This window comes from Bidens hawaiensis, unplaced genomic scaffold (assembly GCF_021521415.1).
Source record: "Bidens hawaiensis isolate Kalapana, Puna unplaced genomic scaffold, B.hawaiensis_p1.1 tig00064503_1, whole genome shotgun sequence".
Lineage (NCBI taxonomy): Eukaryota > Viridiplantae > Streptophyta > Magnoliopsida > Asterales > Asteraceae > Bidens > Bidens hawaiensis.
In genome coordinates, this window is record NW_027501503.1 from 37,580 (window position 1) to 52,190 (window position 14,611).

The 14,611-nt window shown below is 35.5% G+C and overlaps 1 protein-coding gene across 1 annotated transcript; it reads right to left on the bottom strand.

Annotated features, from left to right (window-relative positions):
• Positions 1-393: 393 nt before the first annotated feature.
• LOC143604249 (putative WRKY transcription factor 32) lies at positions 394-14,611 on the bottom strand. Its single transcript, XM_077080784.1, has 5 exons — positions 14,368-14,611; positions 14,224-14,282; positions 10,847-11,403; positions 6,336-6,494; positions 394-811 (listed from the first exon to the last, which is right to left on the bottom strand). The coding sequence occupies exons 1-5, from the start codon at positions 14,609-14,611 to the stop codon at positions 568-570; spliced, it is 1,263 nt and encodes a 420-aa protein (XP_076936899.1). The 3' UTR covers positions 394-567.

The window sequence follows — 14,611 nt, forward strand, 5'->3', positions numbered from 1 at the left end:
GTTCTATACCCGACCCAAACCCGATACATAGGGTATGGTTTTTAGAGGCAATACCCAGACCAAACCCGAACCCGGTTCCATACCCAGAACCGGGTATTTGAAAAACCCAATTTGTGCACCTCTAATCCCGTTCGTTTATTTACATTCTTTTATTTACTTATTCAATTAACATTATTTATATTTATTAGCTACTACTAAGACTAAATGGTCCATCATGCATCTGTCAGCCCAATCAAAGTTTAATATCAAGTCTAAACGAACAAATATTACGAACACACCTTCATCTAAATAATGAATGAACATGAAAAAGACAATTTGTCAGTTTAAGCGTTCATGTTCGTTCCATTCGTTTAAGTGTTCATGTTCGCTTTATGCATCTAACTGTGAACTCAATGGCTGAACCGATAATCAAGTCTACTCATAAACGTTAAAAAATACAGTTATCGGAAACCATAAAACCTACAATAATTAAACAAAACAACTAGATCTCTCTCTACTTAGAAGTTTACTCTAATTAAAATGAAACGTTTAAACAAACAGATAATTAAAGTTAACCTGTGAAAATCTTCATTTAATCTTGATCACATGTGACGGTTCGGGCTCACCTTTGTTTGATTGTGAGTTGTTTGTGGAAGGTGAGGAGACGGCTTTTAGACGAATAACAGTAGATGGAGATTGGTCTTTTGGTGGTACGGGCATGTCGTGATCATGGATTCCCTGGTATGTTAATATTACTTCTGATGAACCGTCGGCCGCCATTTCAATGTGTTTCCTGACAGGACATCCAGCTGAAGTGCACTTGTAATAGTTCCTGAAACAATCAAAATCATGACTTGTTCTATCATCCAAAAATAATATGAGATTGCTAAAAGAGTGATCGCGGTTGAGTTTAACCAAAACATTGTTTCTCCAAATTTTTTTTAACGGCTAAAGGTATAATTTACAAAAACTCCATAATTTCCATAAGGGCACTAGGGTTGGTCTCGACGAACCCATCTGGGTATACCATTGCCAGCCAATCGGGCATGTCACTCGCCTAGTTTGCGCGTCTAGTTGTTATCGAAATGGATTGGTAAATCGAGCCGTTACCAAATGCTAAACAGCCATTAATGTTGTGAATATTTGGTGCTCGGTGACGGTGACGGTTAAAGGAAATGTGACCAAGATGATGACCTAAATCTTTAGTAGGCCTTTATAAAATATAGCTAATGATAATGGGTCAAAATAAAGAAAAATGGAAATCTCAGAAAAGCATAAATTAACATACAACAGTTCAATCTAAAAAATTCTTTCATTTATTTCTTTATTTAACAAGATCTAGAAAAGTTAACTTTTTTGTTTTTAATTTATTTTATTACTTTTTGTTTTATTTTAATTGTTATCCTTTTAGTTAGCTTTACTTGTGTTATTAAATTCATATTTTATTTATTTTGAAATAAATAAGAAATGGTCTAGGATAGTTGAAAGATGAGTGGTGTCACTAAAGATGGTGTTCTAGGGTAGTAGTTGATGGGTAGAAATGAAGTGGAATTGCATGATTGGTGGAGTTCTAGGTAGAGGTGCACAAACCGGTTATTTAACCTAAATTGGTTCCAGTTGAAACCAAAACGGCTACGAGTCAAAGCAATCAAAACCGGTTAGAAGCTTTGAAAACCCTACCTGATGAAACCGGTTAGGGTCGTTTTGTAACCGGTTTGCCTTGAATCGGTTTGGAACTGGTTTTTGAATTCAAAAGGCAGAGAGCATGCTCGAGCTGCATTAATATTAGAATTGATTTGAAGTTGTGTCATTATTAATGTCAGAAACCAATTTCCTGTTGTATGTGACCGATTTCAAAGTTTGAACTATGAAAATCGGTTTTTGGACCAGTTGACCCCCATAAATCTAGTATAAATATCATCTGTATAAGGTTTGCTTACACCGACTTCAATTCTCCAAGATGATATTGTTATGATAACCAAAACCAACCGAGCCCTGGCGCCAATACAACTTCAATCCCGATGGCCAACCACAGCGATATTGTTATGAAAATCGAAACCAACCGAGCCCCAACAAATTTTAAACACTACGACTGTGTTTAAAATCAGACAACACCCAATACGCAAGTTGCAAGTATTGCAACGCGTTCCTCAAAGCCGACGCCAATACGACTTTGAAAAAACCATACCAAGAAGACCGGTCACATCTTAAAACAAAAGAGAATCCTCTGGATCATGATTGGGAACCTGCACAAACTATGCACAAACTAACCTAAGAGGAAGGCGACAAACCATTGTATCTTGTTAGTTTTAAATAATGTTTATCGATTGTTATGAAATGAAATGTGTTGTTTGGTTTTTAAATAAATTGCCATAGATAATATAATAAGTTAAAAAGAAAATATGTTTTTTTATATATTAAAAGTTACAAAATATATAGAAAAAAAAACATTATAAAAAATAACATTAATTTTTATTCTTAGGTTAGTAGTAGTGTTGGGGTGGTAGCCGTTTAAACCGGTTTCTATATCGTTGGTTCTTCGTAGTTGCTCATGCATATCGATTGGTCGTAGTCGAGTTCATCATCGGATGTTGGAGACGATTGTTCGCTTGCTACCTCTACATTGGGTATATGTTCTTTAAATGGTTATTCGTCTTCTAAAAATGTATGGCTTTGAATACGTTTTGCCGTGTCCAAGTGGTCCTTCAAGCAAATACACATTTACATTGTCGCCAAAGTAAGCGTTGCTCTTTTAATCAATAAAACTCTTACCACTAGTAGAAAAAGCGGATTCCAAAGCTACCATAGAAGCTTAGATGGTTAGTAGATCTCGGGCCACGGCGAATAAGATTGGAAATACAGTTGCCTTCATTTCCCACCAAGGCAACATATCAAAATTGGTCAATGCCTCGTGACCCATAACGAAAGAAAAAAACGGTCCGCTATACCTCCCGAGCTCGCTACTTGGTGCGCTATCTTAAGCCCATATACAATTACCTTTTCTTAAATTTTAAACAAAACTTCCCCATCCGATGCCTCAGTTCCCCGAACTACTAGAACCCACGCCTGGGGACGACAATTGTTCTTGTACGAGTCAGGAAGTTCTTTTTATTTTATTTTAAACATTTTAATGGCCGTAGGAAAATGTATAAAAGAATAAATTGATGGTTGTATTTCGATTGCGATCATACCAGCACTAAAGTCTTTGTGTTGCAACCCCATTTTTTTGCTATTTTCGCGAGTAGGTCGCGATAGCATAGCATAGGCTACCTTTGTTGGTAGCATCATCATCATTCTTTGCATACAACCAACACTTGCTAAAATCCAATACCTTGGTTTCTAGTCGGTTTAAACCGGTTTTTATAATCAATTCCAAACCGTTGGTTTAAAACCAGTTAAGCTACAATACTCCAAACCTGTCTTAATCTGATGGTTTTCAACTGTTTAAAACCAATTTCCGCATAATTAAGTTCAAAACCGGTTTAACCGCTTTTTTTGCCCACCTCTTGTCCAAGATACTCCACGCAGTGGGTTCTAGTAGTTTTGGAAACCTGGGTACCGGGTGGGGTAGTTTTGTTCAAACTTAAGAAAAGATAACAGTAAGCGAGCTCGAGGCAACACACCAAGTAGCAAGCTTGGGAGGTAGAGTGGGAACAGATTTCTTTTTCGTTATGGTCCCAAGGGCTTGACCGATTTTGATAGTTTTTGGTCCAAAAGAATCACAACAGAATTTCTGATCCTATACGCCATGGCCCGAGATCAACAAACAGTCCAAGGTTCTACGCTAGCTTCGGAATCCACTTTTTCTAGCAGTGGAAGGGTTTTAACGATTAGAAGAACAAGGTTCACTTTGGCGTCAATAGAAATGTATTTGCTCGGAGGACCGGTTGGAAGCGGCAGAACATATTCAAAACTATACATTTCTAGAAGACGAACAACCATTCGAAGAACATATACACCATGTAGAGGTAGCAAGTGTGCAATCGTCTCCAATATCCGATGATGAACTCGACTATGACCAATCGATACGCAAGAGCAACTACGAAGAACCAACAAGATACAACAGTTGTCTTCCTCTTAGGTTAGTTTATGAGGGTTCCCGGTCCAGATTCAGAGGATTCTCCTTTGTTTTAAGATGTGACCAGTCTTCTCGGTATGGTCTATCAAAGTCGTATTGGCGCCGGCTTTTAAGGAACGCGTTGCAAGAATTGCAACACGCATATTGGGTGTTGTCCGACATTAAACACAAATCATAGTGTTTAAAATTCGCTAGGACTCGCTTGGTTTCGATTATCATAACAATATCGCCGTGGTTGGCCGTCGGGAATTCGTAACTTCATAGTTGAAACTTGGAGAATTGAAGTTGGTGCAAGCAGACCTTATAGTAGATGATCTATTTATACTAGAATTATGGGGTAAACCGGTCCAAAACCAGTTCGATCCAAAACTGGTTTTGACTGCTTTGACTTGAAACCGGTTCGGTTTCAACCTAAACCGGTTACCGGTTTGTGCACCTCTACTCCACAGCACCACCCACAAAGCCCTAATAATCTAACCTCCAAGGAGTAGGAAGAGGAGGAGATGATATCTGGAATTTAGAATCACCAAACACATAGCATACATGATACAAGCATTTAATTAATATTATACGATGATTAACAAGAGTGATATTAAAAGGAAAAGAAGAGTGAAGAGTACAAGAAAGAGTATAGTTTGAGAAGATGAAGAAAAAAGCATTGGGAGTATTTGCAACATTACATGCGGAGTTTTAAATTTTGCGTATGTGCCTTTGAAAACTTTTGAAAATTTATAGATCGCAAACTTGATTCTAACTCAAAATTATTGGCACCATAATAATCTATATCGGCGACATGACCAACAGTACTCCTAACTTTCACTTTCATTGCTAATAGCAATCCCACTCAAACGTAAAAGTAACCATGCATGCCCTACGAATCAGAATAATGTAAATTGTTTTGAAACAACATAAATGAAAGTTAGGCCAAATGGAGTTATTGTTCCTTTAGAGTGGGATTGCCCTTTACAACGAATGAAGTCATTCGTCACATTATCAATATGGATTATTATCAGCCACTAGGTCATAGTGACAAGTATCCAACAAGGAGTCAAAGCCACAATGAGTCAAAGCCTCTTGACCAAATGTCAATTCGCGTGGGGACAGTCACGTGGCAGATTTGAAACACATCTGTAAACGCAAAATTGTACACGCAGATTTGAAACGCATAGAGTCAATCATCTATCACAATCCGTTTTGGTTCAAAAATGGGTCTGTGAGGTGGGTCTGCCAACAACTGGATGGCTTACAGCTTGGCACAACAATTCTCTTCTTTCGACTTGAGAACAAGACGTTTTTTCCGTGTGGGAAGTAATGGCAAGCATCCAATAAGAAGTCAGAGTCACAAGGAGTCAAAGTCAAGCGCCTAATTAAAGGAGTCAAAGTCAAGGACGACTAGGGGAGTCAAAGTCGAGGCGAATTTAGTGGAGAAAACTCCTTGTGACCTTTTAGAGTTCTAGTATAAATAAAGCTACATCCTTTCTTTTATTTAAAAAATTAAGTTTCTAAATTATTTATTGTATTGTTATTTGGAGATTAACCCCTCTTGAATAGGGCCTATTAGCATGTATTGTTTCTATTGAGTTGAAGTCATCTAATTTTCGGTTTCTACACATAGTTTGAAGTATTAAAATCCAACTTGCCTTTAAAGATTGATAGCATGAACATAAAGCAGCCCATGTGCAAAGGCGCACGTAGAAAAGTGCATGTCTTGATGCATCTAATGTACACCCCTTGCAGAATGATAGCCTAATTGCCTAGACACCTTTATTAAGCATAGTTATTATCCCACTTAAAATTAATTACCAGTTGGTTGGGCATGTTTGCATGCTGAAAACATACATATAGAGTGGTTTCTTTCGCGGTATTACTTTCTTATATCACCTATTCAACTTCCATTTTCTTCAATAAAACAACAAATAAGATCTTTAGACGTCCTAACCTTATTGCATACACGTAATTTACTTGTCAAAGTATGTACCAAATAAGCCTTTATTGTAACTTAATGTCAAATATAACTAAAGTTGAGTATGTAAACATGTGGCCAGAGGGTTGGTCGACCGAAAATCCGAAATCCTTTGTGTCCAAAGTTTCAAACTTTGAATAAATAACTTACGTTGGTTATGATTGCAAAAACTACCATTTACCCATTTGTATTCTAGCCAAACTTTTTTTTTATTACCTATTAAGGATAAATCATACACCACCAACTAAAATGAAATCAACCGACAATATTAAATATTAGCTTATGCTAGAAATATAAAATGAAAAGTATATGCACCTGGGCTGAGGAGTTCCTTTGACATTCTTTTGACCATATTTCCTCCATCTATAACCATCTGCTGAGATTCCAACATCACTAGCTGCATGTATCACAAACTTCGGCTTTTTTGGAGGTTTCGTAACAGAACCGGGACTTTCTGAGATGTTTTTCTTCACCCTGGTCACCCGGAAACATAAAGTGTAGACAGTAAGAGTCCATCATAAAGGTAAAGTCAATCATGATCAAATTTCTATTTAATGTAACCAACTTTCACAAACTTCAATTAAGGGTTACCCGGTCAAAAGTATGAAGTAATTTTGACCATGTCGACTATGTAAACGAGCCGAACTTCACACCAGCTCGAGATTTTACTGAGGCTATTTTAATAGACGAGCACGGCCTAAACGAGGCTTCTATTTATAAAACTCTATTTAATATATTAAACATATATTTATATAATTACTGTAATGCATTATATATCATATTATGTGAAAATAATTAGAATATTATATATATAAAGCTCTAAAAGAGCTGAACTTCAAAAAACAACTTACACTCAACCTAGTGCTTCAAAATTTAAAAATAAAGGTCAAAACAAGCTGAGCTCGATCGCAAACTATCTTAAGTTAAAAGAGCCGAGTCGAGGCTTAAACAAGCTCGGTCTCGGCTCGTTTAGATGTGGCTCCTAAAAGGGTGATCCCAGTAAGAACATAAATAGTGGTGCAACAATAAATATTCATTAATTTTTTCATTTAAATCATGTAAGTGTAACAAAAACACAAAACTCACAATTTTATATTGCAGTGAAGTGTTTAATATGCTGTAGGCTTTTCCATTGAATAAAATTGAGAAATTCACAAACTCATAAGACACACAAATGCATCCAGATGCACATATAAAAAATTGTGTATTTGTCACCTTTAGTGCTTCAAAGTTCTATAAAGCACTTCAATGAAGATATAAGACACTGAATTTGCTAACTTATATGATTAAAATTCAAAATTTTTAATACATTCTCACTTTTCTCACCAATATTTGTGTTCAGATATGACCCCGGTTATGTTACAAGATTACCTTTAGGCATGTAAACGAACCGAACATTCAGTGAACAGTTCGTGAACACGGGAAGTTTGGTTACGTGGTAATAAACGAACACGAACAAAAAATTTTGTTCATTTAGTTAAATAAACTAGGGATTTACCCCGCGCAACGCGCCGGGGCAGATCGGTAAATTAAAACCATGGTGAAACTCAAGTGTTGGCGGTCCAAACGTTGAAGCGGTAAGTCGACGCAAATTCGATTGGTTTCGGTACGTGCGTTATTGCACCGGAACTAAAACAAAAAATAAAACCAAAAAAGTTTATAAAAATTAAGGTGGACCAATAGGGTAGCGTCGGTAGGTAAAACGCGAGCGTTGGTAAAACCCTACCGTTGTCGTTGAGGCGGTGAATCTACGCAAAGTTGGTTGGCGCCTGTCATATTTATCGCGATACCCGAACTGAAACAAAAACAAGAATCAACATTCGATTGGTTTGCGTTCGTTACGTTACTAGAACTAAAAACGAAGCGTGACGAGTCTACTCGAATTCGATCGGCTTGTGTTGCGTTTGTTACGATACCGGAATTGGTATTCGGTCAGTTTTTGTTACGTCTGTGACTTATCAAAACTAAAACAAAAGTGAATAACAAAACAAATAAAAGACAAAAACAAACCTTTCAATAAGGTGTCATCAATGGCTCAGTAAGGTCCATGACTAAAAAACAAACAAAATTTGAAAGGCCTAAAAAAAACAATAAAATAATCAAAATGTTTCTTGTGGCACCGACAGGTCACTTTTACTTCTATACTAGAGATGTGCCTGCGCGTTGCGCGGGCGTTGCAGCGGCGAGCACAAATACAGTTGGTTTTGGCTATGTTCGTTACGTTACTAGAAAGTAAACCTAAAAAATAAAAAAGTCAAATTAACATATTTAAAATAAAAATAAATAAATAATGAGTAGCGATACTCGTATAGTCATACTATAAAAAAGTAGCATACAAAAATATATATAAAAATTAAAAATGACATTTATTCGGTCGGTAAAAACCGATTGGTGGTAAACCCAAGCGTTGTTGTTCTCGGGTGTTGAGGTGCTAACCCGACGTTAATTCGGTCGGTTTCAGTTACATTCATTACGGAACCGGAAATAAAGCAAACAAAATTACATATATAAAAATTGAGGTGGGTCAATGGGGTGGTGTCGATTGGTAAAACTCGGATGTTGGTCAAATCTGAGAGTTGTTAGTCCTAGATTTTGAGGCGGTGAGTCTACGCGAAGTCGGTAGGACTTTGTCACGCTCGCTACGGTACCAGAACCGAACAAAAAAGAAAAGATAATTTGGAGGTCAGTCGGTTTCCGTTTCCGTTACATTCAAAACTAAAAAAGCAATATATATATATATATATATATATATATATATTTCATTGACCAGTTTGGTGCCGCCACTTGGCCCAATAAGGTTTGTACTGAACCAAACTTCAACTTTAATATATACTAGTGATTTACCCGCGTGTTGCAGTGGCGAATAGACACGAATTCAGTCAATAGTAGCTACGTCTGTTATAGTATTGGAACTAAAACAAAATGGAAACAAAGAAAATAAGAATAAGAGTTGAGGTAGGCCAATGGGGTAGCGTCGGTTGGTCCCAGACGACAGCAGTTAGTCAACGTGAATTTAGTCAGTATTAGCTACGTTCGTTATGGTACTGGAACTAAAACAAAATGAAAACAAAAAATAAAAATAAAAATTAAGGTGAGCCAATGGGGTGACGTCGCGGTCGGTCCCAGACGTTGGGGCAACGACACTAGGACAATCGTATAACATATTATAATTTTTTTTGTTACCATATTTAAAACAATGTTTGTTTGGTCGGTAAACCCGAGTGTTGGTAAAACCTGATCATCGAAACGGCGAGTCGACTCGTATTCGGGCGTTTGTGGTGGTGATTCAGTAAAACCGGGGCGCTGGTAAAATTCTGAGCTTTTCGACGGTGGGTTAACGCAAATTTCATAGATTTCGTTTTTGTTACGGTATCGGAACTAAAATAAAGTTTGGCAAAACCCGGGCGTTGGTAAAACCCGAGCGTTGTAGGTACTGGACATTGCGCAATGAGTCGGTAAAACCCGAGCATTGTTAGCCCCGGATGTTGTGACGGTAAATCAACACGATTCCAGTAAAACAAAAAACATAATGCTTGTTACGTATCTAGAAAAAAAAAACAAAAAGAAAAAACATTTAACCTATAAAAAAATGAAAAACCAAATTCTGGACCATTGAGATGGTGCCACTTGGCCCAATTAGGGCCTTGCAGCACCAACCAAAATACAGATTCTTCAAATTAATATATTTAAAAAAAAACAAAAAAATTTAGCTGCACTCATACAACTTATTGTATAATCTGAGCGTTGCGACGGTGACTCGACTTATATTCTGCCGTTATCGGTTACGTTTTACGGTACCATAACTAAAAACAAAAGACAAGTTCTTGAAATTAACAAATAAAATGACTATTAGCATATGCATATAAAAGATATTAAAATATATAAAGCGGCGTTTACTCGGTTGGTAAAACCTGTACGCTGATAAAACCTGAGTGTTATTCGGGGTGTTGTTGGTAAAGCTTGAGCTTTGAAACATGGACGTTGGTAAAACCCGAGCGTTACATGGCAAGCATACGCAAATATGGTTAGTGCTTGTTACGTTCGTTGGGTATAAGCATAACTATAGAAACCAAAAGAACGAAAATATTTTGCAAGGCAAAAAAAAAAACAATAAAATAATCAAAGAAAGTCTTGTCCAAAAAACAAACATATTTTGCAAGAAAAAAAAACAATAAAATAACCAAAAAAAAGACTTGTGGCACCGACTGTCACATTTACTTCTATATAGATAATGAGCACATCTCACGTCTCGTTCACTCTTCATGTTCATTTGCATTCATTTATGTTAGCTCGTTTACGTTAAATTATTTTCCTTAAGTTTACATTTTTTAAGTTCGTTTTTTTACATTCGTTAATATATTCATTTAAAACCTTTTGCCCCATTACAACTTAGTATAGTTTTAACAACTTTTTAGGCCCAACACATTTTTCTTTACATTACTTTTTAACTAGTTTTAGCTCAGTTATGTTGATTCATCAATTTTCCGTTATGTTCGTTTGTTTACTTTTGTGAACCGCTTGTTTATACTGTTAATGAACGAACATATACAAACACTACAGTGTTCATTTTCTTAATGAACAAACACAAACAGGAAAACCTCATTTGTTTGAATGTTCATGTTCGACTGTTTGCTCAGTTAAATTTAAACGAACAAACATGAACATGCTCTGTTAGTATTCGTTTGGTTCATTTGCTGCATGAAAACTTCTATTAAATTTGAAACTGATTTTTTTCTGGCGTGAAAATATCAGTTACCTAAAATAGAAATTTGACCAAAGTTGCACCTTCTTAATGCAATTTGACCAAAATAAAACGTTTAATTTACCTCGGTTTCGACGGGGGTGCATCTACCTCCTCAACTAAAATCGACCCATCAGAGCTACTTGATTTATGTTGCTTATAACCAGTTGCAGAGATCATTCTACGATCTTGCCCTCCAGAATTAGCTGATAAATCCTTACCTCTCCTACTGTACACTTTTTTAGGCGGGTCATGCTTGTGCTGACCTTTATAAACTATCTTTGTGATGGAACTGTATTGATCACATGACTCGATCTTTTTAGCATCACAACCACTGTATGTGCACTTGAAATAGCTTCTAGAGCCTTTAGGACTCTTCACTTGTTTCTGACCATACTTTCTCCAGTTATACCCATCTATAGGTGTCTTGACTGTGCGTGAAGTAGATATGGGTTTTGGGTTAGAAATAATATTCTGATCTCTTTCTGTTGAGATTATGGCTTGAGAATTTAATCTTCTTGGTGATAATTCTGAGGTTGAAGATGGAATCTCGGGTGATTGAATTTTGGTCCCGGTTTGAGTTTGAGTAGCCTGAGCTATAACAATCGCCAAGGCATCTTGGTGACTTCCTTGAAGTTGATTCTGAGTGGCAAAATGGTAAATAAGTGAAATGCATTAGAACATACAAAAGAAACGACCAGATATTTGGAAAAAACCCTAACTTAAAACGAAAGAATTTGCAACTATAATGGGTGACTTTGATGCTGGAAAAATTATAAAAGAATTCTAAGTAGTGAATTTTGAAATGCCAATGGGCAACGCAATACTGACACATAAGGTTATACTAATATGTTTATTATTGCAGGTATTGATTATCAAGTATCAAGTTTTTTTGGTTGATAATCTTCGCATATATTACTGTTTAATCTTATTTTCTATTTTTCAACATTTTTTAAATAACTAAAAAGATAGATATAGAAAACCAAGTTGAAGACTTTTATTGTTTTTAGTACTGCAGATGTGTAATGTCACACAACTATAAATTTTATAGGCAAACTAATCATATTATATATATCTTAATTTGCAAATGTTAGTTATCTCACATTCTTCTACTATTCATAACAAATAATATTATTTTATTACATGTTAGTTAATGTTAGTTACTTATTACTTTAATTTTGGATGTACATAATCATGTTTTGACACTCAAATCATATATAAACTTGGAATAAAATAATAATGGTGGATTATTTTATTTAACTCAAAACTATCTTTATTGTAATTTTATTTAATTTATGGCTATCTTAAATGTAATTATATCATCTTTATTAAATTACACTTAATTTTTCAATATTTTAATTTCAAATAGTTGTCGGATATTCTATAGATGTAAGAATACCACCACAACGCACGACTAAGCTATTTTCTTGATCAAACGTTGCCATCCGCAGCGTAGCACGGGAGCAAAATACTAGTTTCATATATAAATGTTAAGTTAAAACTGTTTACATTTAAAGTATAACAAGTATCATAACCATGTTCGTAAACACATATCGTTATCCACAAGCATATTCCTCTCATAAGCAAGTTTGAGAAAAGAAAAGATCATGTGAAACTTACAAATTCAAAGATATTCCCTAATGGTTCCTAATTCTAGAACGTTGACAGACTGTTAATGCAAAAACCTAAAAGCTTAACTCATAAGTTCAGTTTGGTTAGCCAAATATGATCAAGTTTTACTGTTTTAGTACTAGAATTTGTTAATTCTAGCTTCATTCAGGTCTGATACAGTATACAAACAGGTGAAAGTCATATAATTAACAATAAGTGTAACTTGTGATCTTCATGTAAGATAACAACCCAATCACATAAACCTCACTTTATTCTCTCAACTTGCACACTCAAGTAGTCCAAAGTTAGGTGAACAATCCCTAACCAATAAAAAGACATCATTAAGCATCACATCCTTTTTCCACTAAGCAAAAACCTTAAGAAAATAGCAACACCAGCTCAATGGGAAAGTAAGTTATGTGTATCCATCATAGAGTTAGTTTATGATTACTTGATTATTATTTTTATGCATAGTGCCCTAGCAATCTCACACAAGCCCAAAAGCAATTTCCTTTTCATAGGAGTTCTCTTTAAAATTCAGTTTAAAAAAATATAAATTTAATGATTACAAGAAGACGGTTTAACTGATTAAGAGTAGTTTTGAAGTTTAAACTTTGTGACAGACTGACAATACCCAAAAACAAAAATGCAGATAATATACTTCGAATTAAGTAAAAATAACATATCTGTATTTCACAAATACTACATCAAAAATGAGTTAAGTAAATAAAGGAACTAGAGCGTAAACAAACCAAACGTTCGGTTGGAAGTTCGTTTATGCTCGTTCTTTTAATAAATGAACAGACATGAACAAGGAATTTCATTTGATTAACTAAACAAACATGAACAAAGGTCATGTTCATTCAATTGCGTTCTTACGTCCATTTATGTTCGTTAATGTTTGCTCATTAAAGGTTTTTATTTTTAATTACTTCTCTAATTTTATCATATAGGTTTAAGCAAAAATATTAACTAAAAAACATACATGAGCATTATGTGATTATTTTCTATGTAAAATTAACATATGAATATGAATGTTAAAAAAACACCAACACAACGTTGGTAGCCAGACCATTGGTTAACCAAATCAGATAAAACATCGCTTGTGTGCATTTGTGTTCATGAACAAGTTCATTTCCGTAACGAACAAAAACAAACATGAAGTTTAACGGACAACCATGAACAAGATCTTGTTCAGTTCGTATTTGTTCACAAATAATCTTGTCAAAACTTATATTTACTCATGACGATGAACAAAACCACATCAAACTACTACTAATAATGTCAATTATATGATACTTACAACTAAAACTGAAAATCATCAACAACATTAGCTATAACAATGATTAATTTATATGTAAAATTAACACATGAATGTTAAAAAAAAAACACCAACACAAACTTAGTAGCTAGACCTAACCCTTGACACTGACCATTCTCAATTAATCAAATCAATTAAAACATTGTTTGTGTGCATTTAATTTCGTGAACCGTTCACGAACAAGTTCATTTCCTTAGCGAACAAAAAATTTCGTTCGGTTAGCCATTCATGAACCGTTCACGAACAAGTTCATTTCCTTAACGAACAAAAAATTTCGTTCAGTTTGCCGTTCATGAACCGTTCACTTGTCCTTAATGAACAAACACGAACAGGAATCTTCGTTCAGTTATCTATTCATAGCATAAGCAAGGCCTTGTTCGGTTCGGTTCATTTACATCCCTAAAAGTAACAAATAATCTTCTCAACACATATATTTACTCAACAAAGACAACAAAACCACACCAAACCACTCCTCATCATGCCAATTATATAATTAACATTAGGTTTAACCGCGTAATAATTAAGCTCACCTTCAACTCCTCCAACTCTTCTCGCCGCACCTCATACTGTATCGGCACATCCGCCAAATCTAAACACACACACACACACACAAACTCAATTTCATAAAATTAAGTCAAAGTCAAACTGACCGTACTAACTAACTACACACATACCAGAACCTAGGGTTTCAGACTCATCATAACTTATTATCCTTCTCGAATACTCTTCTTCTTCTTCAATTTCCATAGGCGAAGTGTCCAAACCATCACTAGCCGCCTCCACGTGTCGCTGATCAACAGTGACGTCATCAAAGTCGTCGTCATCGTTATCGGTGGCGGGGTCGATGTGGTTATTGCGGTCGCGTGGTACGATTTCGAAGTGAGTGGCTTCGGAGCTTCGATCACTGTCGTCGTCCAT

Bases quoted from the DNA above. Each gene is read 5' to 3' on its own strand.
- LOC143604249 (XM_077080784.1), bottom strand. From the start codon at position 14,611: ATGGACGACGACAGTGATCGAAGCTCCGAAGCCACTCACTTCGAAATC. The intron at 11,404-14,223 runs GTGAGCTTAATT...TTTGCCACTCAG, and splicing joins AAGAGTTGGAGGAGTTGAAG to AATCAACTTCAAGGAAGTCA. The intron at 6,495-10,846 runs GTAAATTAAACG...CCGGGTGACCAG, and splicing joins GCACCCCCGTCGAAACCGAG to GGTGAAGAAAAACATCTCAG.